General features: G+C 32.2%; 2 protein-coding genes across 5 annotated transcripts; one reads left to right on the forward strand and one right to left on the reverse strand.

The window, feature by feature from the left end:
* Positions 1–2,750: 2,750 nt before the first annotated feature.
* On the forward strand, positions 2,751–6,415 carry LOC106316667 (aspartate aminotransferase, cytoplasmic isozyme 2). Its single transcript, XM_013754550.1, has 12 exons — positions 2,751–2,848; positions 2,993–3,064; positions 3,181–3,242; positions 3,329–3,412; positions 3,596–3,695; positions 4,266–4,386; positions 4,546–4,709; positions 4,795–4,932; positions 5,047–5,168; positions 5,424–5,518; positions 5,604–5,724; positions 6,211–6,415. Exons 1-12 carry the CDS (start codon positions 2,795–2,797, stop codon positions 6,293–6,295), a joined length of 1,218 nt encoding a protein of 405 aa, XP_013610004.1. The 5' UTR covers positions 2,751–2,794; the 3' UTR covers positions 6,296–6,415.
* A 3,947-nt stretch (positions 6,416–10,362) lies between these two features.
* On the reverse strand, positions 10,363–11,644 carry LOC106315520 (non-specific lipid-transfer protein 2). 4 transcript variants are annotated; one of them, XM_013753271.1, is made up of 3 exons: positions 11,221–11,644; positions 11,106–11,147; positions 10,363–10,661 (listed from the first exon to the last, which is right to left on the reverse strand). In XM_013753271.1, exons 1-3 carry the CDS (start codon positions 11,538–11,540, stop codon positions 10,655–10,657), a joined length of 369 nt encoding a protein of 122 aa, XP_013608725.1. In that variant the 5' UTR covers positions 11,541–11,644; the 3' UTR covers positions 10,363–10,654. The 4 variants fall into 4 exon arrangements, with proteins under 4 accessions (XP_013608725.1, XP_013608724.1, XP_013608723.1 ...); XM_013753270.1 differs by having other exon boundaries at positions 10,363–10,664; positions 11,221–11,643; XM_013753269.1 differs by having other exon boundaries at positions 11,228–11,642.
* Positions 11,645–25,192: the final 13,548 nt, after the last annotated feature.

Consider the following 25,192-nt stretch of genomic DNA (forward strand, 5'->3'; position numbering starts at 1 on the left):
TTAGGTTTAAGTATTTTTTATTCATTTCACATTTTCTTATATCCTTTCATATGTATCTTTAGATTGTAAAAATGATAAATTTTCAGTTTTACTCATTTCTAATTCAATATATGGTTTACATTTTAATAAAAAGGGATGTAATTCTGCATTATATATATTAAATACATTGGTATTTTTGTCTAATCTCGGGCGTAGCCCGGGCAAAATCTCTAGTATTACTAATAACCGTATATTTCTATCTATCTCATGTCTTTTTTTTAATATACACTAGCTTTTGACCCGCGCGAATGTTTGTTCTTCGTAATTATATGTTTTTACTTTAAAATGATTTTATAAATATAATTGTTTATGTTCTTGTTATAGATTCATATGTTATTGAGTTTTGGCATATTTGTGTTTGTTCAATGTGTTTAGGATTCATTTATAAATTATGAAATTGTGTTTTCTTTTATTTTGCTTTTTTTTTCATTTTACTTGGTAAAATAAATATTAAAATGTAAAATATTAGAGTTTTAAGTATATTGTGAGTTTTATGAAATTAAACTATAAATATCAGGATTTAAAGATGAATATAAAGCTCAAATTTTACATTGATATTTTTTTTAAAACAAATACATTATTTAAATAGAAACATAAAAAATATATTAAAAAATAAGTACAGATTTTTGCAAATTTTATTTAGCAAGCCTAAATTTTTTATACCTATGTATATTTGAGTTATATAATATAACAACTAAACATATTATTTACAATTTGCTGTTTTAAATTGGTAACCAATTTTGATATTTAAATTTTATTTAATACTCCCTCCGTTTCAATTTAAATGTCATTGTAGAGTAAAATTTTTGTTTCAAAATAAGTGTCATTTTATAGTTTCAATGCAAAATTTATTGACTTTTCTAATCTATTTTTTTATTGATTAAAATGTGGTTACGTGTATTGGTAATGATGTTTTTTTCTAGTAAATATATAAAATTAAATGTTTTTTTAATTTGTTTGTGCAAGTCTAAAGCGACAATTAAAATGAAACGGAAGGAGTAGTATTTTTGTTAGTTATTATTTACCCTATTACTGATAAAATAAATAAAATTTATAAAAAGTTATATATCAAAATTGGTTACCAATTTAAGACCGGTACATCAAAGTAAACCAAACTAAACCAATTTTTCTAAGAAAAAAATAAAAATTAAACATAAAACTAAAACCTAGTCTAAGCCGTCTTTGTCTTCTCTCCTTCTCCGCCTCTCTTCTTCTTGTTCGGCTTCACCAGCGTCGGTGAAGAGAAGACATGCTATGTCGCAAGTCTTCGTTAACTTCCTTTCTCTACAGAAGAATCAAAATACAAAAACAATTAGAAAATTAAGTTCTCCACCTAAATTAATAAGTGAAGCATGAGATTCGAAAGCTTTAGGAGTCATAAGCATGGAACCATTCACAATAGTTGTAATCTAGTTAGTTCTGTAATTCGCCTAGACACAAAAAGAAGAAATCAATCACACAATGAATCAATCCTTCATTAATGAAATTAAGTTATACTGTGAGAACTTCATCTTTTATAGAAGAGATTACTTACATTGCTCACATCGTTCCATCTTCGTTTTGGCAATGGCATGTACTGTAGCTCTTCGTCTTCCTCATTTTTTGAATGTTAATTCAATGCTAACCCAAAGCCAAGTATGTACACCGTGAAGGAAGATGCACAACGGATTCGGAGTAGATGAATGTAGTACCTGCCATAAACGATTCCTGAATTAAGGTAAGGATTTATGATCTCGCTAAGTAACGAGGGTTAAGAAAATTAAATTAAACGCTGTGTTTCATGTCAGTGACATAAAATTCTAATTATTGAAGAAAACTAAGAGTTTAGTACAAATGTACTTCAGTTTTAATAGTTTAGATTCATGAAGCAGATTTACACATTTTCTAAACAGAAATGATATAATTCCAGTAAATAACAAAGAAATATTCTAACGGAAATGATTTTTTTTATTTTCATTTTATAATTAAATAAATCCACTAACAGTTTAGTTTTTTTTTTACTGCCATTCTATTATTCAAACTTGAGGTGAATTGAATAACCAGATCGGAATAAAACAACTAATAAAATGTAACTCTCTATGGAAGGATCTAGCAGTCTTAGCTAAAAAATCTAAAAATTGATTGCACGCTTCTGGATCATGGATGATGTTGAAATCCGAAAAGCATATCAGCAGCGTCTCTATCTTTTCCAATTCTGTCGCAAAGCTTGGCCAGACATAAATCTACTCACAGTTGAAAAATTAAATCCAATAGAATTGGATACAATAATCCAGATTTATTGCTCAAAAAAAAAAAAATCCAGATTTAAAAAGTCAGAAAATTATAAAGAATAATGAGAAAGTTCCGTTTAATCCGCCGAAATATAAGAACATGCACGCACCGATGATACTCGTGAACAACTAAGAAAATACTTTATCTTAGACCGTTACGTTTTTTGTCTTTTTCGGTGGCACTGGGCATGCCTTTCTCACACAACATGAAACACGGCTCTTATCGGTACGGTACACCTAAAATCAAATTAAAAATGACCATATGTCTCAGTTTAAATATATTATTTTCATATAAATACAGGTTTTTTATTTAAGAAATGAATCTTTTATCTGTTTAAAAAGGCAACTTTATATTTTAAAAGAATTTGTTTAGTTAACCTAATCACGCTTTGACTTCACATGACACTCCTTTAAGTAACTGGTCGACGTTTTCTAATGTTTATCCAAATTTACTTCAACATTTCAACTGAGTCAAACGTTTTCTCATGGATTCTAGTTTTTCAAGCATTGTTCCTGCTCCCCAAGATCACATACTCACTGTATCTACTAAACTTTACTCTAAGGCTCTTACTTAATGCATGCTTCTTTCTTGTTTTATTTATGTTGCTTCCATCAACTTAGTCGTTAACTGATTCTATTAGTGTACAAGTTGTGTTTAACTTTAACGTTTTTATTACAAACAGGTATATTTTGCTAGTAGAGATGATCTTAGTCCGGTTAAGTTGAATTTAAGCGGAGGTTCCTATCGGTCTGAGGTAATTTTGTTTTTTTTGTTGCATGGATCTTCACTAGTAGAGATGATCCTAGTCCGGCCTTTTTTTTACGTTGCATGGATCTTCACAGTCCTTGGATTGTTTTTTTCTTATCAAAGGAAGGAAAGCCTCTTGTTCTTCAGGCTGTGAGGCGAGCTGAGCAACAGTTAGCAAATGACATGTAAGCCTCTTGTTTGTAAGGCCGTGAGACGACTTGATTTTTTGGTTTCTTGTTTGTTATTTTTTTTTTTTTGGGTCTACCTCAAGGTCTCGGGATAAGGAGTATCTTCCCCTTGATGGACTTGCTGACTTTAACAAATTGAGCGCCAAGCTCATCTTAGGTGATGATAGGTAATAGATTCACTGCTATTTATCTCTTCTTCTTTTTTTTGGTCAAACACTGCTATTTATCTCATATTTTTTGTTTAAAAAAAATAATCCCAGGTTTGATTGGATTTTCTTTTGTAGCGAACTGCTGGATTTGATGTTTTTTCATTCTATTATATATATTGTTTCTTTTTTTGTTTTGGGCAGTTCTGCAATGAAAGAGAATAGAGTTGTTACGATCCAGTGTTTGTCTGGTACTGGTTCTTTGAGAATTGGAGCTGAGTTTCTAGCAAAACACAACCAAGAAGTAAATATTTCTCACTATTCATTTATAATTTGGTAAAATAACCTTTAAATTTTATCATAATGAGTCATGACTACGTACATGTAACTTAGTGTTGTGATTGTGTTACCAGTCTGATTCACAATTATGTAATGTAATGCATGTTGTTGAAAAACTAAAAAAATATTCTTAACATTCAGACAGATGCAAAACGAATTAACCATACTCACAAAACTGTGAATATGTTATAAAAGATAGATTTGTGTCCGAAAGACTTATTGATGATAGCTCAAATGAGCTTTATTATGCAGAGAAATAAAGAACGTAAAGGATCTGTAAGTTGTCACCAAGAATCTAAAATAGTTTGATTGATCTCTTAAAAGGTTTAAAGAAGGCTGCAACTATAGGCAGCCAAAGTTACAACCAAAGAACATTTAACAACATATTTATATCAATCTAGAAACCCTAATACATAAACTATTGAGACTTCTTAATGGATCATAAGTGGGCCTTTAGTGTGGGCTTCAATAAAAACTTGCAACAAATCTCAAGAGTTCTTTTAACTGAAAATTATGTTTCGCTCGTTGCTTTCAGCGTGTCATATTCGTTTCAAACCCAACGTGGGGGAACCATCCTAATATTTTCAGTTTGGCGGGTTTTTCTGTTGAATATTATCGTTACTATGATCCGAAAACCCGAGGACTCGACTTCAAAGGTTGATTTTGTAATTCTGTCTACATGCAAACTCTTTGTCTATCGTATTCATCATTGTCATGTTTTGTTGGCTTCTATATATGCATTACTCATTGATTGACCCATTCACAAATGATGTTTAGTGTGTTACACCAATCATAAATTCTTAACATCAAAACAGGCATGCTCGAGGATCTTGGCGCTGCACCGTCTGGAGCTATAGTGGTATTGCAAGCTTGTGCGCATAACCCCACAGGAGTTGACCCAACACTCCAGCAATGGGAACAGATTCGACAAGTTGTGAGATCTAAAAGCTTATTACCGTTCTTTGATAACGCATATCAGGTAATTCATATACGTATTTGCTTTGTTTCTTTGTTTTACCAACAAACGAAAGATTTAGGTTTATATGTTTTCCGCTAATTTTCAGGGTTTTGCTAGTGGTGACCTTGAGTCAGATGCACAAGCTGTTCGAATGTTTGTTAATGATGGAGGTGAATGTTTGATAGCTCAAAGTTTTGCCAAAAATATGGGTCTTTATGGAGAGCGTATTGGCGCTCTTACCATTGTAAGGAACCAAACTTAAATCTATTCCACACGCAAACGTAGAGCTAGGCGCCTAGGTTTATATAACTAAAGCATTTTGAAAAGTTTATATAATCTTTGTGGGTGTAATGTGAAGGTATGCACCTCAGAGGATGTGGTTAGGAAAGTAAAGAGCCAACTGCTACTTGTTGTGAGACCTATGTATCTTAGCCCACCTATTCATGGAGCATCAATTGTTACCACAATTCTTAAAAACAGGTAGCTGTTATTATAGGAGCTATAATAGTTCATAAATTATTTGAAATGCCTATGATTATAACAACATTAATTGTTGGAGCTTGAATATACGGATCTTGAATTTGATTCTTGTTGTCAACAATATGCATAATGTCGGTTTGAAAACGTATAGTGCATGCATTGATCACACTTGCACATAAAAACCAGTAGGTTACATACCTTTTCTTATGTGAACTCAGATTACGCTCAAAGTTTATGTGTATACATTTTTGGCAGTGATATGTACAATGACTGGACGGTTGAGCTGAAAGGAATGGCTAACCGCATATTTAGCATGCGCAAACAGTTAAATGAAGCTTTACAAGCTAGAGGTTTGGTTTAATGATTTTTTTCCTAAAACTTTTTCGTTAATTGAATCATTCAAAAGTTCTGATCTGTACCATTTTGTTCTTGAAGGCACACCTGGTGATTGGAGCCACATTATCAAACAGATTGGGATGTTTAGTTTTACGGGGTTAAATGAGAAGCAAGTTCGCTTCATAGCCAAAGAGTATCACATTTACATGAACTATGACGGGTGAGGGACATTGTATAACTTATCTTCAAATGTTAAAATAGAGTTAACAGCAAGAAAGAAAACCATCTCCAATATATTTTCTATTTTTCTATAAATTTTTTTAAAAAAATATATAATAGAAAAGACGCTCTAATATATATCTTTAAAAAAATAGCATTTGTACTTTTCTCTAAATAGATTACTCCTGTAAATCTACAGAAGATACATCAATTTCTTTTTAGAGTAAAAATAGAGGTGAGTAAGAATAAATTTAATGATTTATAACATTTAAAGGTAAAAAAAGCAATGGTTTGGAGATTTTCTAAAGCAATTTATTGAGTATCATTTTATTCTGAACTAAATTCTGAGCTAAGATAGGTGCATATAAATTCTAAGAAAAACAGCTGGGAAGATCAATGAAACTTGTCATCTCACTTATTCACCTACCATGTTGTAGGATGTGATTTCCTTCTTTTCATTCACTTTGGTTGTAAATGCTTATTGCAGGAGGGTAAGCATTGCAGGTCTAAGTTCTAAGACAGTTTCTCAACTCGCTGATGCTATACATGCTGCAGTTACCCGTATGGCCTAATCTAGCGATTGTGTTCTTTGTTGTATAATATGTCTATGATTTCTTTTGCTTTTTACATTTCAGAAGCGAAAACAACCAAGCATATATTGTGTTTGATATCTATATGATTTTCTTTTTTTCCTGATGGGTTGTTAAACCGAACAAAATGAGGATGGTGACCGTTATAACAAACGAAGAACGCATAACACTGACTCATTACTCAAACATAAACAGCCAGGCAAGCAACCAAGTTCCAATGGTTAAGGAAGCTAAGCATAACCTCTAGCTTCTTCAAGAAAAGGAAAATGGAGTTGCTGATTTCAATACCCGTAGCTATTCCTTCTGATGAATAGTTTTGGACCTCAGAGCATAATCAACGGTAGAGCTGGACATTTTATTCGTTAAATTTGATTTGATTCGTTATTCGTTTCGATTCGATCAGAAAATTCTGGATATCCGTAAATCTTCGAAGCAAAACAAATACTAAAAATCAATATCCGTTAAAATCGAAGCAAATCACAAATATTAAAATTTTTGGAAGCGAATATCCGATCAGATCCGACAATATAAAAATATATGTATATCTTGATTATATTTAAAGTTTTAAATGTATAAGTTATATAATTATTATTGTAACATATGATTTGACAAATTCTATTCACATTATTACTTATATAAAAGTATTATATAAAAGAAAGTGAAAATTTTTATGACAACTATAATTTTTTTTCTTAAGTTTTTGTCTTATTATAATTTTTAACTAAGTTTAAAAAATTTACAAAATATGTAGTTTCATTACTTCTTTTAATTTTTATCTTATATATCATGCAAAAAAATATTTTACAAAACAAATTTGTATACAAAATTTTAAGATTATTTGTATTAATAAAAAAGATGAGATATCCGTAAGTATTCCTAAATATCCGCAAATATCTATTTATTTTTCGGATATCCGTTTTTCCGAAAATCCGTATTTTTCCGAAGCAAAGCAAATAAAAAAATTAGATATCCATGATATACGAAGCAAATCACAAATACTTTCAAAAACTTGGATATCCGATCCGTGCCCAGGCCTAATCAACGGTCAAGTCTCTTGGGCACAATTCTTTAAGCATTTATATTAATATATTACTACAATTTATTTATCTGTTTAAATTTAAATGCTGAACAATTAATATCATCAATAGGAAGAAAACACCCGTAGAAATCAGCTCTTCCCAATTGTTCAACGTTTCTTAATCACGAGTCGTACCTCACCATTTCATCTTTCTCTTTCTTACTCTATCTTATTCTATTAATATTTGTTTGAGGTACTCTTCTATAGAAACTACCACTAGACCATGATTATCGCACGATCTTTAATGGGTTTTTAAACTAAATGAATGATTTAATTAAATAAAAAATAAATAAAAACTGTGTTACCGATGTTAGAATGATTGGTGATCAATCCTTAATCAGCTTGTTGTTGTTTTTTGTTTCTTTTTTCCTTCCAAAAAAAAGTTTGTTGTTTTTTTCCCATTTAATCTTTTTTTCTTATCTCATTTAATCTATTTTTTTCATCTTCTACAGATATTCCTACAAATATCGTCAATATGATGAGTGTTCGAACTAGAATTTGTGATAGACAAATGCATTAACAATTGAAAGCTGATTTGGTTGAACATATATGGCGTAAATTTAGACGTGATGAAGACAACAATTGAGCTCGGATGTTTTTTCAAATTATTCTCGATTATTGTACTAGTCTTTATTTTTATGTTGTTTTTAACATCTATGTTTTAAATGTTATCTTTTACTATGTTTTATTTAATAAATAACTAGATTTTTATCCGCGCTTTCAAAGTGCAGATTTATTTTCCTTTTTTTCAATTGACAGATATTTAGTAAATGTCATATTTCATATATTTGTGTTTTATTTTATAAAAGACTTAAACTTTTTTTCTTTCTTTATTGTGTTGCATTCTAAATGACTATTTATGTTTAAAAAATTAAACTTTATTTTTTTAATGAATTAAGTTGGTATAACTCTGATAAATTAATTTTATTATGCGTTTAATATTTTTAATAAAAATAATTATATATTTTAATAAAGATTTATACTTTTCAATGAAAAAATCAATTTTTTTTATGAATGCTTAAATTATATTAAGAAAAGTAAAAAAAAATTAAGAATGGTTGAATTTTTTTTTTTGAACTTGGACTAAAAGGCCCAAAGAAAAAAAAATGTGAGAATTAGATCTGATTTCTTAATCGGTCCAAATGGCCCAAGAGAGATCTGATGTGCACAGTGGGCTAGATCCAAAAAAATGGTCCAATATAGATGTGTTATAATATTAATTGATTGCCCTTTTAATGAAACATGCAATGTTAGTAAAGAAATGGCAAGCTAAGGTAAAAAAGATAATATGATTCTGTTTTAATAGTATAGATTTTTTTTTAACCCTTAATTGAAAAACTCCCATTGGACCACTCAAAATTGGAGTTTCTTAACTAGAGTTCTTAAGTCCACTTAAGTACATTTATATAATTAAATTATCATTAAAAATACCCAAGTGGGTTTGATGGTATAATCATGGTCTAGTCATGTTCTCAAAAACGTAATATCTCGGCTTTTAGTTTGAATGGACCCTATTCAATTATTAAAATGGACCCTAATTTTTATGTATTTTCATATTTTAGTAAAAAGTATTTGTAGTTTGTTATAAAAGGGCCCTTATATGTAAAAAAACGTGAAAACAAAATTGGACCATGTACCCTGCGCCTTGCGCAGAATGTGATTATTAGTTTCATTATTTTTTAATAAAGACATATTAATCTGTTTAATTTGGATATCAGTTCGGTTTTAGGTTGTTTTTTGGTTTTTAATCACCTAAAATATAACTATCATTTTAAATCAGTATTTATTTGGTTTGTTCGGTTAAAATGTTTGATGTTTTTGTTTTTTTTTTCCTGTGATAATCAAAAATTAGTATTATTTGTTTGTTTTCATGTTATGAATCTTAGATAGTCGTGATGTCGAATCAATCGTTTCCATATTATAGTTTCTAAACGGATAATAATTAAAAAAATAAAAGAAAATTATTAAGACAAATCATTTTACTACAATTTGGTCGATAGTAAAAGAAGCATTAAAAAAAATAATATTTTAACTTAAAAAAAATTAGATATTTCAGTTGTGGTAAATACTTAGTTATAAGGTGCTCACGTCAATGTGAACATGTATGTGTGTATGTAAAAATATATAAAGATGGTTGATAAATATATAAAGATACTGTTAATTAATATTAAATGATTTTTTTTTCAAAATAATACATTAAAAATAAAATTCTTAAAATGAAATTATTTAAAAACAAAAATATTGTAAAATTTATATAAACTATAATATATAACTTATATATAATTCTTTAAGTATATATGTATATATATATATATATGCATATAACGGATCAAATTGGACATCCGTTTTTATAAATATTGATATTTGTGATTTGCTTTTTTTTACGGATATTGCATTTTAGTATTTTATTTGCTTCATAGAGTAACGGATATCCGGATTTTTTGGTTCGAATCAAAACGAATAACGAATCGAATCAAAATTTATGAATAATTTGTCCAGCTCTATTCGTAGACAGTAAAAATAACGTAAAAAGAATCATTCATGTGAGTTTTATATTAAAAAACGTAAAGTACTTAGTGTGAACATATTTATGTAGAGTTTGGCTGAGAAGCTAAACTCTCTACATGTGACACGTATCCATTTTAGTGTGAACACATTTATTGTAATGATTCTACACGTGACATATATCGAATCTCACATTACAATGTTTTTTTTACTATATAAGGTATATAAACATGACACAGATAGGGCCAAGTAAGCAAGCAACCAAGTACAAAACTTTATAGCTGCTTCCTTCCCGACGATTCTATGTAATTTCTCCCTTTACTCCATACTTGGTAATTAGAATTCCATTAGGGATACTTAAGGAATTTTTGTTGTTGTATTCTTAAAACTAGTTATCTAGCAGCAATGAGCTCATTTTCTTTTTAATTTTCAATTTCTATCATAACAAAAATCATACTCGAAAGAATCACACTGAATAAACAAACATCTTCCAATCCCATCAGAAGAATTAAATCCAATAGTTATATAATGTTAGAACATGGACACAAATGACACGTGAACAATAACAAAACTTTATTTCATCCTTAATATAAGTTTACCACAACAAGCAATCTCGAGAATTAAGAGCTAATAATAAACCGGTGAACCTGGTAATTCCGGTTAAGTATTTTCAGAAGAAGATGGTTGAAACCAAAGACAAGATCATGGTGGTGACTCCATAACCGGCGAGCTTGTTTCCAACTCCGGTGCCGTTTCCTCTATTTCCTGCTGTTATTATATATAAATACATACGATAGAGAAAAAGGTCAACACAACAAACAAATGAATGATAAATATAATTTTGAATTTTTTTGAAAAAAATATTTAACCTAACATGTTATTGATTATTATTCGAATAATTCAAGTCAATATCGGAGGCAAAAGAAAGTACAAGAAAAAGCTATAGCATTCACACTCAACACTGAAGTCTCGGGAAAAATAAAATTTATGCGTTCTTGACTTGTTGACTTAACTAAAAACATACTGTATGATTTTACAACTAAATTCCGGCTAATTAATCGAATAATGAATAAAATGGTACTATAATTCACCAAACAAGACTTGAAATTAAATTCTAAAAATTGATAACCCAATAAATATCCGAGAAAAAATATTCGATACTATTTTTCAGTTTAAAAAATGTGAAGAGCAGGTGAAGTTACTTTATACCTGGAGGAGGTAAAGAAGCTTTTGGCGATGAAGCTCCAGTACCTGAAAAATAAATAAAAACATTATTCTAATGACTAATTAAAATTAATAAATCTGAGAGATCTGAAGAAGTCACAAGCTAACGGAACAAGCGGAGAGATCAGTGGTGACGTCACATCGACGGCTGAGATTTAGAGCTTGTGCAGTACTGACGTTGAACTGAGAGAGCAAACCAGGAGTGTTGTAGACGGTGCAGAGGCATGGAAGCTCATCCTCCACCGCTTCCTTTATCGAGTCACAACAATCCTTTGGTGGCTTCGTGGTCGTTGTCAGAGCACTGAAGCACGGGACTAGCTTGTTTACGCACGTCGTAGCCGGTTGCGCTTCCACCTGCTGCAATGAAACCAAAATCATCGCCGTCATCGCAGCCGCAAAGATCATCGTTGCCGTCGCCATTTCCTTCTTACTCTCTTTCTAACGGAGGTCCGTGTTTATTTTTATTTCTTGTAGGTTTGGGATTACTTGTGGCTTTTGGTTTTGCTTTTGTTCGGTTTTAAATAATACAAAGTTGCTTATTATTTATTTATTTTTTACACTATTTAATTTATATATGTGTGTGTCTTTTCCTTTTCTAGAAATAAACATTTTGTCGTTTGAAACAAATGTTGATCTCCCATATATTTGACGAATAAAATTCAATGTTTGACAGGTAAATTATAAATTCATTGAAAATGATGTTCCGTGATTAAATTTACGCGTCTTATTTACTTTCTACACTATTTAATATTATATATATATGTGTGTATGTGTATGAATTTTTTATATTTTAACTAATACTTTGTTTGTTTAGAGCATCTCCAAAGAGAAACTTTATTTTGTCCAAAATTCTATATTTGAAGTTTAAAAGTGTTCTTCTCCAAAAACAAAACTTTAAACTCAACTTCAAAACTATTTATATTTTATAATATGGTCCTTATATTTGTCATAATTAATTTGAATTCATAAAACTTTGTAAATAACTAGCACATAAATAAACATAATACAACAATATTAATTAATAAAATATTCTATTAAATATAAAAATTAAATAAAAATAACTTAATTAATATTAAACTTCAAACAAAATACCATATTCTTTCATAAAATGATTTTCGTAATGCATATATGTATTAGTGCATTTCAAAGTAAAAATGGTTTTCCTCATTTTTTATTTTGTAGATTATGAGTTAAAAGTTGTTGAAATCAGGTAATATTAATATTTGTAAATACATTAGATCGGAATGAAAAAGTAAAAGAGAAGCAAAAAATATTGTTAAAAGACTAATTTATTTTCGATGATATTGACACTCGTGAATATATCCGATATGAACAAGAAAGAATTGTACGAAAATACATCAAAAACAACAACAACAACAACAACAACAACAACCTTCGGTTACCCAAAACATCTGGACAATATTTGAAAATTTTGAAGGTTCTGGATCAAACTTATCTGACTATTAGTGTTGTTGTAATATTTAAATTTTGTGTAATAGTTATGTCTTCATGTATTTTTTTTAAAATCTTTTTGTTAAGTTTTTTTTTTTGTATATTGTTGTTGTCTAAATCTAGCTTAAAATATTTTAAATCTTATTTTAAAGTTTTATTTAATTTTATGTGTCAAATTTAAAATCTGTAAACAAAATTTAAAATATTTATGAGATATTTTTTTTTTAAGAATTAAAATAATAAACGAGAAAATATTTATGAATCATAAAGGTGATGTGTGATTGTAGGGACCAAAATGCAATTAAAAATATGAAACTTCAAATTTGAAGTTTTGAGTAGTGAAACTTCAAATATAGAGTTTCACTACTTAAAATTTCAAATTTGAAGTTTTGAAATTTATTTTTGGAGAGCAAAAAATTTCATATTTGAAGTTATAGAGTTTCTTTTGGAGATGCTCTTAAAGCAAATGTCATGTTCCATATATTTGACGTAGAAAATTCAATATTTGATAGGTAAATTATACTCCCTCTGTTCGTAATAGATTTGTAATAGAAGATTTTTGTTGTTTCAAAATAGACGATATTTTCATATTTTTATGTTATTTTTAATTTTATTGAAAAATGTGTAACCAATTAGATGTTTGAGTTATTTTTTCAACTGGTTGAATGATTTTTAAATTATACTTTTAAAACTATTTTTTAGAAAAAAAAAATTCTTAATATTTGGGTACGAAGGCAAAAAAGCTTCATGTATTATGAAACGGATTGAGTAAAATTTATTGAGAATGATGTTTCTTGTTATTATTGAAAATCCATTTCCTGTTATTTTCAAAAAACAAAATGATGTTTCGTGTCACTAGTTGTCATTTGACGTAAATGTCTAGATTCTTAGTACTACTCGCTTTCATTCTTGTAGAATTCAATATGTAGACATGCATATGCTTATACGCTATCTATAAATTTATAGAAAACAATCCATGTTTGAAACGCGACTGAAGTCGCTAATTTTGCACCGGTAAAGTGCTCAGCGGAGCTCCGCCGCCACGAATTTACCATAGTAAGATTAAAACCCAGTAAATAAATAAAACATAACAATTTGGCAATTTCAAGTCCAAAATCATAATAATTTTATATTTTGATAATTTAGTGTTAGTAATAGATATAGGGCTGGGCAAATAAACCTAATCCGAAAATCTGAACCGAATCCGATCCGATAAAAATGAATCCGAACCGATCAGAACCCGACGTAAATACCGAATGGATTTTGTTTTGTGGTATTTTGGGTTATGGGTATTATCCGAACTGAACCCGAATCTAAATGGATATCCGATAGAACCCGAAACATTCAAAACCTCGAAAAGATTTTGTACCAAACATGATCTCAATTCCTAATATGTAACCAAAATACACTAAGAAATATTGAAAATGTAAAATACTTATCTATTACATGAAGGTTGATGGTTGAAGATGACCGTTGAATCTTGAATTATTTAGATTTAGATTTTGTTTTCGTTAAACAATGTTTCTCATTTCATGAGAACTTGGTTTTCGTTTTATGTTTTTATTTATTTGGTTTTCTTTTTATCAGTAAATATGTTTACTTTTCGTTTGATTTTGAATGATCACGGTTGATGTTGCTTATTTTTTGAATTGATTTTACTTAAGTTTTGGTTACAAAATAGGTACAAATCAGGTATTTTAAAACTGAAGAACCGATTTTACTCATGTTTTGGTTATAAAATAGGTAAAAATCAGGTACTTTTAAACCGAAAAACCGATTGGGACCCGAATCCGAAAGTATATTGCGTTGTACCGGTTCTTTGAAGATTTACTAACCCCGACCCGAACCCGATAGAACCCGAACCGGCCCCGAACTGAACTTTCATATAATCCGAATGGGACTGATTTTGATAAACCCGAAAAACCGAAACCCGATTGGATAAAACCGAAACCCGATTGGGACCCCGAATGCCCATGCCTGATAAACTAACGAAGGATCTAGTCATTAGGGCATCATCCCTGTTCCATAATTTACTCCAAAAATTGAATGGAAAATGCATTATGAACAAAAAATAAAAAAAAATACTCTATTTATAGAGTAATCACTTTTTTATTCTTTCATTACTTTATTTTGCAATTATGGAGTGTGGATGGAGATGCTCTTAGATCAAAAAAGAAGAACTCAAGGTATGAAGGTTTTAAGAGAAGTAGGAGAAACAAGAATCCGGTATAAGCCTAAGTGTTTCGAAGACTCGGTATGAGGTAGAGGGTTCTAAGTTTCTCGAGTCATTGTATTGTTTCAGTTTATACGTGTCTCTTTCCTATTGGTCACGCGTGTGGTTTGCATGAGTGTAATCAGCTAGTTATAAAGCTGAGTGACCAAGTCCTTGAGTTGATTGTTGTGTTGTTGTGATCAGTCAAGATCAGAGAGAAAAGAGAGACGAGAGAGATAGTCTTGTAACGGAGCTCGCTTGTGAAGCAATATAGTGGTTGCTCGTTCGATCCCAGCTCCGTTGAGATATAGCGGTCCTACCTAGTTAACGGAAGGGTGCGAACATCGGGTCAACACACCGACGAGTTGTTACAGTTATAGTCTTGTTCGTGCAATCGGAGATAAGGAAGAGATTATATCGAGGTTTCATCGGCTCTAATCCTCACAAATTGATATCAAAGCCATGTTCTCTGGCATGGGCTCTTGCCGATTGAAGATGACGAAGATAATTCGAGTCAAGATGGCGACTCACCAGTTCGCGATGACAATGTTCGACGGCACATGAGACTTCACAATCTGGAAGAAGAGGAAGTAAGCAAATCTCAGCGTACAAGGACTCAAAGACGTTCTTTCGGAAAGGATTCAAGATTCGAAAGAATCAGATACGAAGGTGGAAGATCAGAAGAAGAAAGATTCAGAAGAGTCCGCAAGATTAGAGCGAGACGAGAAGGCAATGAACCTCATATTCAAGAGCGTTGAAGATCAAATTCTTCGGAAGATCGACAAATGCACTACAACAGCTCAGACATGGATGCTTCTTGATCGATTGTACATGACTCAGAGCTTACCTAATAGAGTTCATGCGCAGCTGAAAGTTTACTCCTTCAAGATGCATGACTCCAAGACGATTGATCAAAACATGGATGATTTTCTCAAGATCATAGCAGACCTAAGTAACCTGAGCATTGAAGTTCCAGAGGAGGTTCAAGCCATCCTATTGCTCAACTCTCTTTCCGCCAGGTACAATTTCTTAAAGGAAACTCTAAAGTACGATCGTGATGCTATTAAGGTATATGAAGTAGCTAGTACGGCTAGGTCTAAGGAAAGCGAATTTACGGATGCGGTTAGTACTAGATCAAATGGTGAAGGTCACTTTGCTAGAGGAAGAACAGATAATAGAAATATTGGCTCTGGAAAGAATAAATACATGTCCAAGTCAAAGTCCAAAGATGGAAAGAGAGTCTGTTGGATCTGTTGAAAGGAGGAGCATCTTAAGAAGTTGCAGTGTTTCAAGTGGATTGAAAGAAACATGGACTCGCAGAGTGGTCAGGAGAGAGGAGAGGCAACTTCAGTCAGAGACGACGCTAAGGATCTGGTTGGACTTCTAGTGTCAGAAGTGAATCTCAAACCAGGCGTTTCAGATCACACCGAGTGGGTATTGGATACTGGTTGCACATTTCATATGGCACCAAGGAGAGACATATCCCTAAGTCTAAAGGAAGTGTCTTCAGGTAAGGTTCAAATGGTTAATAATTTAGTGTCTAAGATAAAGGGTATTGGCTTAGTTAGATTCGAGAATCAAGATGGAACTACGTTTTTCCTTCATGACGTGAGGTTTATGCCAGAGATATCAAGAAATTTGATTTCACTTGGATCACTAAAAGACAAGGATTGCAAGTTTAAGGGCTCTAACGGTGTCCTAAAAGTTATCAAGGGTTGCATTGTGTTCATGAAGGGGATTAGGAGGCAGTCCCTATACATTCTCCAGGGTGAAGCAAGGATATCAAAATCTAATGCAGTAGATGCAGACACAGAGAAGTCAGTGTTAAGTCAAGATCAAACAATGATGTAGCATAGTCGTTTAGGCCATATTGGTCATAAAAAACTTAATGAGCTAGCACGAAAAGGATGTTTTGAGGGCAGGAAGATAACCGAATACAAGATCTGTGAAGACTGTGTTATGGGGAAGTCTCAACGTGTGAGCTTTGGTGCTGCTCAGCACGTCACCAAGAACAAGTTGGACTATGCCACTCGGACTTATGGGAATCACCTAATGTTCCATTCAGTCTGAGCAAGTGTCTGTATTTTATCTCATTGACTTATGACTATTCCCGAAAGGTTTGGGTTTACTTCTTAAAATTGAAAGACGAGGCATTCAGAAACTTCAGGGAATGGAAGCAAATGGTGGAGACACAGTCAGAAAGAAAGGTGAAGAAATTAAGAACGGACAATGGTCTCGAGTTTTGCAACAGAGAATTTGATGGGTTCTGCAAGCAAGAAGGAATCATCAGGCATAGGACTTGCACCTATACGCCCCAGAAGAATGGAGTGGCAGAGAGACTTAATAGATCAATCATGAACAAAGTGAGGAGTATGCTCAATGAGAGTGGTCTTGGTCAAATATTTTGGGCTGAAGCAGCGACTATGGCAGTGTATCTCATTAACATATCACCATCATCTGCAATCAATTTCAAAGTTCCGGAGGAAATGGGTACATCAGTAATGCCAAGTCTTCCAGGCCTTAAAAGGTTTGGTTGTCTCGTTTATATACACTGCAGACGATGGTAACTCGAGCTAAGAGCTAAGAGGGGCGTGTTCACTGGAAACCCTGAAGGCATAAAGAGTTTCAAAGTCTGGGTTATGGAAGAACAAAAATGTGTCATCAGCAGGAACGTTGTTTTTAGAGAAGACAAAGTATTCAAGGAGTTATCTGATGAGGGCGAGGAGTCCCATGATCTACAGTTAAGTCCAAAGCAGAAGATTGTGAATGTTGAGTATGAAGAGTCTTCAGGACAAATGAGTGATGTTCAAGGTGAGGTCATTATTTCAGATTCTCAGAACGGTGATAGTGAAGAATCAGCGCCTGATCAAACAAACGAAGAAAGTTTAAGTGACTACTTACTTGGCAGAGACATAACACGAAGACATATCATCCCACCAGTCAGATTTAGTGATTACGAGTGTGAGTTTGTTCCATATGAGGAAGAATATGCTGTTCTCATGCGCGTGTTAGCTGAAGATGGAGGCTCTCAGCCAAAGAGTTTTCAAGAAGCAATGAGAGATGCTGACAGTGACAAGTGGATAAAAGCAGCTAAAGAAGAGATGGTTTCTCTAATCAAGAACCAAACTTGGAAGTTGGTTGACAAACCATAGGGGAAGAAATCCATCAGGTGTAGATGGTTCTTCAAGAGAAAACCAGGGATTTTGGGTGTTGAAGATCCGAGATACAAAGCGGGACTGGTTGCAAAGGGTACTCATTGAAAGAAAGGATAGATTATCAAGAGATCTTCGCACCAGTAGTTAAACATGTATCTATCAGATATATGTTATCTGATGTAGTTCATCATGATATGGAACTTTAACAAATGGATGTAAAAACAGGATTCCTCCATGGAGAGATTGAAGAGTTCATCATCATGGATCAGCCTAAGGGTTTTGAAGACAAAGAGCATCCAGAAAAAAGTTTGTCAACTTGAAAGATCCATTTATGGTCTCAAGCAATCACCCCGACAATGGAATAAGCGCTTCAACGACTTCATGAAGGTGATTCAGTTCAATAGAAGCCAGTATGACAGTTGTGTATACTTCAAGGAGATTGAGAAGAATGGAGGATACATATACATGCTTCTATATGTAGATGATATCCTAATAGCGTCCAAGAATAAAGAAGAAGTTCAGAAGCTCAGGATTTTTCTTAGCAGTGAGTTCGAAAAGAAGGACTTAGGGGACGCGAAGAAGATTCTCAGGATGGAGATCGAGAGAGACAGAACATCAGGTTGCTTGTGGGTGTCACAGGAAGGATATCTCATAAGAGTTCTGGTAAATTTCAAAATGGATCAGTGTAAGTATGTAGCAACACCGATGGGAGCTCATATTTAACTAAGTACGCCTATGGATGAAGAATATAAGGAGAAGGTGGAGTCTATGAGAGATGTTCCTTATGCCATGATCGGAACAAGATCTGATCTTGTTTACTCAGTAAGCCTGATAAGCAGATTCATGAGCAAGCCGCTACATGAACATTGGAGTGCAATAAAATGGGTCCTAAGGTACATTCAAGGAACGTTAGACACACAGCTGTGTTACAAGAAGCAAGGAGAGTTTATTGTGAGAGGTACTGCAATTCATACTATGCCACAGACCTGGATCATCGGAGATCGATAAATGGAATTGTTTACACAACTGGAGGTAATACGATAAGTTTGAGATCACCGCTTCAACAGGTCGTTGCTCTCTCAACTACAGAAGCTGAGTATATCTCTCTCTCAGAAGCAATCCAAGAAGTTTTATGGTTAAAAAGTCTTGTAGAAAAGCTTGGTTTTAAACAAGAATCAGTGGAGATTTATTGTGACTCTCAAAGTGCCATTGCATTATCGAAGAATGCAGTGTTCCATGAGAGAACAATACACATGGCGGTGAAGTACAATTTTGGGCGAGATTGGATAAGAAAGGGAGTGATCAAGGTTACAAAGATCGCTACTGCTTACAACCCTACTGATATTTTTACTAAAGTACTTCCGGTGTATAAAGTGAAGGATGCTCTACAGTTCCTTCGTGTTTCCTGAAGATAAAGAAGAGGTGTTGGCATCGGTCAAGATGCATGTGTTCCGTCAAGAACATAAGAAGGGTGTTAGAGGTTAATCTAATGCCTAAGGTTGAGATTTGAAGGATCTAGTCATTAGATCAAAGAAGAAGAACTCAAAGTATGAAGGTTATAAGAGAAGTAGGAGAAAGAAAAATCCGGTATAAGCCTAAGTGTATCGAAGACTCATTATGAGGTCGAGGGTTCTAAGTTTCTCGAGTCATTGTATTGTTTCAGTTTATACGTGTCTCTTTCCCATTGGTCACATTTGTGGTTTGCACGAGTGTAATCAGCTAGTTATAAAGCTGAGTGACCAAGTCCTTGAGCTGATCGTTGTTGTTGTGAGTCAAGATTAGGGAGAAAAGAGAGACGAGAGAGAGTATTGTAACTGAACTCGCTTGTGAAGCAATATAGTGGTTGCTGGTTCGATCCCAGCTCCGATGAGCTATAGTGGCCCTTCCTAGTTAACGGAAGGGTTCGGTGAACACTGGGTCAACACACCGACGAGTCATTACGGTTTTAGTCTTGTTCGTGCAATCGGAGATAAGGAAGAGATTAGATCAAGGATTCATCAGCTCTAATCCTCACAACTAAGTTCAAATAAAGTAAATCGCAAAAATGGGTATTTATGTTGAAACACACAAAACACGGTTGCAACTTAAGTTAGACCTCGAGGAATTAGAAGAAAATCGAAATTACATTTATATCCTTTTTAAGAAGATCATTAAACACACAAAAATGCATTTTGGTGTCTTCGAACTCGGGTTCCATTGAAAATTTAAAGCTTTACTCATCGCTTTTTTGATAAAAATATTTAATTTATGTATAATGTTAGAGAGCTTTAGCCAAGCCCAAAAAAAAACAGTGACTACTCTAGGACACGTGAGCCTCAAACCAACGAGATAAAGGGCCCTGCAGCTTAGGCTTCATGCAGTACTTTGTAGACATAATACGGTTCCTCACTGTCTTGTTAATTAGCCGAGCCAGTTGGTCCACCGGTTTAGCTGTACTATTGTGTTTCCTATCATTCATCTCTTTTCAAATGAAATAAATAGTGACTTGTAGCACCAATCTTAGGAAGACAAAATTAAGCCGGTGATATGTTCTTGTGAGCAACTGCAGAGAGGTGTATCCCAGTTTGGATCAGGTTTAGCTGCAAATAAATTCTCCACGGCTTGCAGCCATAACGTGGAAGTGTACGGACATGCGAAAAAGGTTTTGAGTCTCATCTGGTTCACCACAGAATAGGCATCCTTGCGGCTGACCACATCTACGAGTACGGTGACCAGAACCATGCCTATCTCTTAAAGATGTGTTGTATAAATTTTTTTTTTAAACTACTTCATTTGTCATTTTATTTTTGGTAGAAAAATATTTAAAAGATGTGTTGTATATATTTTTTTAAATAACTACTTCATTTGTCATTTCTGGATAAAAATATTTTAAAAGGTATGTTGTATAACTAAAAAAAAGTTCTCCGAGTTCTCTTTGATTTTTTTCTACTTTTCTGGTAACTCATTAAGCCCGAGTGAGCCCAACGCGTACCGCCTGTCGAGTTTTTAAACCTTGGAAAATATAAACAATACATAAATACATGATTAAGTGTTAAAATTAAATAGATCTATGTGATAGAGTGAGTAGGGTCGGCTATTCGATTTAAATATCGGTTTGGTTTGTATTCGTCTTAGTTTGTTTGGATCTGAAATTTTTTAACTCAAGCCAACCGAAATTAATTTGGTTATATTTGTGTTTGGTATGTTTTGGTTTGTGTTTCTTTCGGTTTTGTTCGGTTTTGTTGTGTTGGTTGAGTTTAATCGAGTTGGTTATAGTTTTGTTATAGTTTGGTTATGAAAATTTAATTTATTAAACATAAAGCAAATCATCATTTAACACTAAATTATTAAATTCTTTATATATAAATTTATATTACATAAAAATGTAGAAGATGTAATACAATAATTTTATATTAATATCTTCGAACCTAATATAAATATTATAGGTATTTGGTTTTGTTGAAATTGTACAAAATTCATGTTCTTTAATTTTATTGTGATTTGTGCTTTTCTTTTCATTTAAAATAAAATATATAAAATTATATTTAGTATTTAGATTAGATAGTTAAATATTTCAAATTTTAATATTATTATTATGTTTAATTAATTTAATTAAATAAACGCTTTAGTTTTCCTGTTTGGTTTGTTTTAAACCCAACTAAATCGAATTATTTGGATTGATAATTCTTTTAAGAATTTTAACAATTGTGTCATATATTTTGGTTTGATTCGGGTCTTTTTGAGTTTGACTGGTTTAGTTTGATTTTTCGTTTTTTTTCTTCCAATCACTAGAAATAACGTTGAAACGGTCAAACTGATTTAGGCTGTTATATGTGAATCGATGTGATGGTGGTGGTCCTAGGCTATACAGCCATTTAATTCTTTTTTTCATTCTTCTTTTAATAAGTAAAATATTTGTGTTCACAACTACATCGTCATCGAAGTTAACCCAGAAAGTTACCATATTTTGTATAAATTGAATTGATCGGAGATGGTTAGATTTACTTTTCTGTCACAGTTTAAATTTACTTTGATCAGTTTTTGTATGACCAATAATTTGATTAAATTTCTTGTTGATTGTGTTTAGATAAAAAAATTTTTTTAGCGCTTTTCATTTAAGAGAATCTTGAATGTTTTATTTTGATAATTATAATATATTTTTGTTTTTTCTTACAGATAGTTTGAGTATTGAATCTATTTAAAAAAACGTGTAATATATGAACTTTTATTCATGATCATAATCATATGCTATGAAATTTTCTTATGATATCATGACATGTATTGTTGTGGATACCAAATATTGTTTTCTTCAAAACTCTTAAATCGCATTGAATATTTAAATATCACTACTAAACAGTAATCCGGTGGTAGCAATTTCCTCAGACGGCACTTTAGCGCTGCACGTTTTTTTTTACCATTGATTTATTATGATATTACAATTATGATAAAAATTACATAGATGATCCGACAACCGACAATACTATCTGCCTTATAAGATTTACTCCTAACTGCATCACCTGAGCCGTCCTACGAAGATCACGCCTGACCGAGTTTACTTGTACCATGTTGAAGATCCCTTGTAAGTCTTTCTTCCGTAACCTGTATAATTGTTTAATAAATCAATTTTTCAGAGAATTGAAACATGGATCTACTAGTATAGAAGCATCGATGAACTATCTATTGACGTTTTATAATGGCAAAAAGAAAAAGAAGAAAACAGCGATGGTATAGGTGTAAAGTTATTCACGGATCTTTGGAATTATCAACCACTTGCATGATGCATATTTTTAGTTTATGTCTTATAAATAAAAGTTCTTATTTCCTTATTAGCTGCGACGTGGTCATTCAACTTAGAGATTACAATTTCTGCAAATAGTTGTCTGCTCATCATCTTAAGAACATGCATGCATGATGCATATCTTTAATTAATATCTTATATAGAGTTCTCATCTTAAGAACATGCATGCATGATTACAAGAACATGCATGCATGATGGATCCATCATGCGAAAAAAAATGAAGAAGCTGATCTTGAAGCATGAATCGATAGAATCCAAAATCAACACCTAAACAAATCGATTGATCTTAGCAAAGCTGATAATGTAATTGATCGATCCGACTCAATGATCGGTAGATCAGGAAAGCTGAAGACAAATAAGAATGGATTGAGTGATCCAGAAACGCGATCAATGGATCAAAAACACACAAGCCTGTCTGAAATTTTCATTTTTCATGTTTGGTGGTGCCATTTTTCGTAAGTGGTCCATTATCTACAAATACTTCCTAGGATGAAGTTATGTTATATGACTTTATTTTTGAACCCATGCTTTATCTTTTTTATCTAATTATACATATCTTATCAAAGATCTCTTGTATTTTTTGGTTATGTCTAAGTACTCTAGAGTTTTAAAGGAAAAGAAAAAATGAATGTCTAATTGTTTGATTGTGAATTTTTCATTAGATTTCTTCACTTGGATTGATATTTTATTGTTTGAACTTGATTCATCACCTAGTTCATAATCTTAGGTTAATTGAATACATCGAGAGTTGATTTGATTGCTTGAAAATAATCTATATGAGCAAAGTGTCATTAGCCAGCGGGAATTGATGTTGTTGCACTTTATGAACCTATCGAAACTCAAATTTTATGCATGCTTAATCTCGAGATTCAACATGAGTTAGTTCTCTAAGTCTTGGAACCACGAGAATGGAAATATTATACATTTTTGTTTTGAGTTCCAGAATGGTTGTTCTTTGATTCTATGATAAATTGTCTACATTAATGATATTATTTCCAACGATTTTTCTAATGCATAATGTTTTTATTTATTGTTTATATCTGCATATTTACTTTTCTGCTTAGCTTTAGGACAACAAACTTATTTTTTCCGTTTGAGGTTAACTCTATTCTCAAAGACTTATTGTATAATTTTGGTCTATATGGATTTTATTTGAATATATGCAAGTGTGATTAGAGGGTTAAAACTCTATGCTATTATATGTGTGTGGAATTGTTATAACAGATATACAAAATATTTTGTGAACATAAAGCAATGATGCATATTCTTACCCTCAAATACACAAATTAATGCTAGTAACGGGATCTTAGTTACATTTCGGAAAAATAAACCAGGTTTATCAACCAGGTGATAGTGGTCTAGTGGCAGGCGAATTTCAGGTTGTTAAGTTATTTAGATTTGAAAACACTCTACTACATTCCATCGTGTAGCGGATACACGCCCATTGTTTACGATATATTTGAATATCAGGAGAGAGAATCCATTTGTAGATTATTTTATAGATCTTGAATATTCAATGTTAATTATTTTTTTAAAAAAGAAACTGGTTTATCAGGGAATGATGATTAAATAATTGTCTAAATTATCACATGGTCTAACACCACAAGTCACACCACATGCATGCATTATTTCATTTAATGTATGTAGATATTATATGAATACGGTATATAAACTGATATATATCAGTAGATATACGCCTTGCTGACACGGTTCGTCGTGTTATTATGACTGACATAAATTATTACTGGTAAATTTAAGAATGTTTTTCCTCAGAAAATATGGTGCTTGGATTGTTATTGAGTCGATTATAAATTTGATTTCTTAAATAAAATTTTGTTATCTATTTAAGTGATTATTTGTAAAATTTAATTTGATTATCAATATCAATAAAATACATTTATATTTCTAGTATTCTTTTTAGAAAATACTTTAGAATTAAATGTGTTTGAACTGAAATAGTTAAATAATAGATTATTTATAAAAAAAATGATTTTCATTACTGTATAAGTGAGACATAATACGGAAAAAATGATTTGATGACCACAAAATCAATTATAAAGTTTTTAATTCTGTCCTTATGGACATCTTACCTTTACAGCCTCCAACATAAGGATTAGGGATCTCCTCATACCAGTGGAATATACAGCTAATCAGGCTTCACCTACCTCACCATGAGGACCAAATTCATCAAATAATTTCGAGCTCTTTCCGTCCACCAGACAAATTGATCTGGCTGGCTGATAAAGCGGGGGCTATACCACCAAATCAGGCTACAAATTAGCAACTTTGGCCACACCGAATCTAGCAGGGCCGAATCTAGCAGTACAGGCGATAAATTGGAACAAGTGTGTCTGAAAAGTCTCCCACTTCACCCAAGATCTAACACTTTCTTTGGAGGATTCTAAACGAGACGTTCTCTATAGGAAACATGCTTGCTATTCGAGGAATTATTGAGCATATCCATTGCAAGAGATGT

Source organism: Brassica oleracea, chromosome C9 (genome assembly GCF_000695525.1).
Source record: "Brassica oleracea var. oleracea cultivar TO1000 chromosome C9, BOL, whole genome shotgun sequence".
NCBI classification, from domain to species: domain Eukaryota; kingdom Viridiplantae; phylum Streptophyta; class Magnoliopsida; order Brassicales; family Brassicaceae; genus Brassica; species Brassica oleracea.

Bases quoted from the DNA above. Each gene is read 5' to 3' on its own strand.
- LOC106316667 (XM_013754550.1), top strand. From the start codon at position 2,795: ATGGATTCTAGTTTTTCAAGCATTGTTCCTGCTCCCCAAGATCACATA. The intron at 3,065-3,180 runs GTAATTTTGTTT...TTCTTATCAAAG, and splicing joins GAGGTTCCTATCGGTCTGAG to GAAGGAAAGCCTCTTGTTCT. The intron at 4,933-5,046 runs GTAAGGAACCAA...TGTAATGTGAAG, and splicing joins GTATTGGCGCTCTTACCATT to GTATGCACCTCAGAGGATGT.
- LOC106315520 (XM_013753268.1), bottom strand. From the start codon at position 11,540: ATGGCGACGGCAACGATGATCTTTGCGGCTGCGATGACGGCGATGATT. The intron at 11,148-11,227 runs TTAGCTTGTGAC...TTTATTTTTCAG, and splicing joins TGATCTCTCCGCTTGTTCCG to GTACTGGAGCTTCATCGCCA. The intron at 10,665-11,105 runs GTATAAAGTAAC...ATATAATAACAG, and splicing joins AGCTTCTTTACCTCCTCCAG to CAGGAAATAGAGGAAACGGC.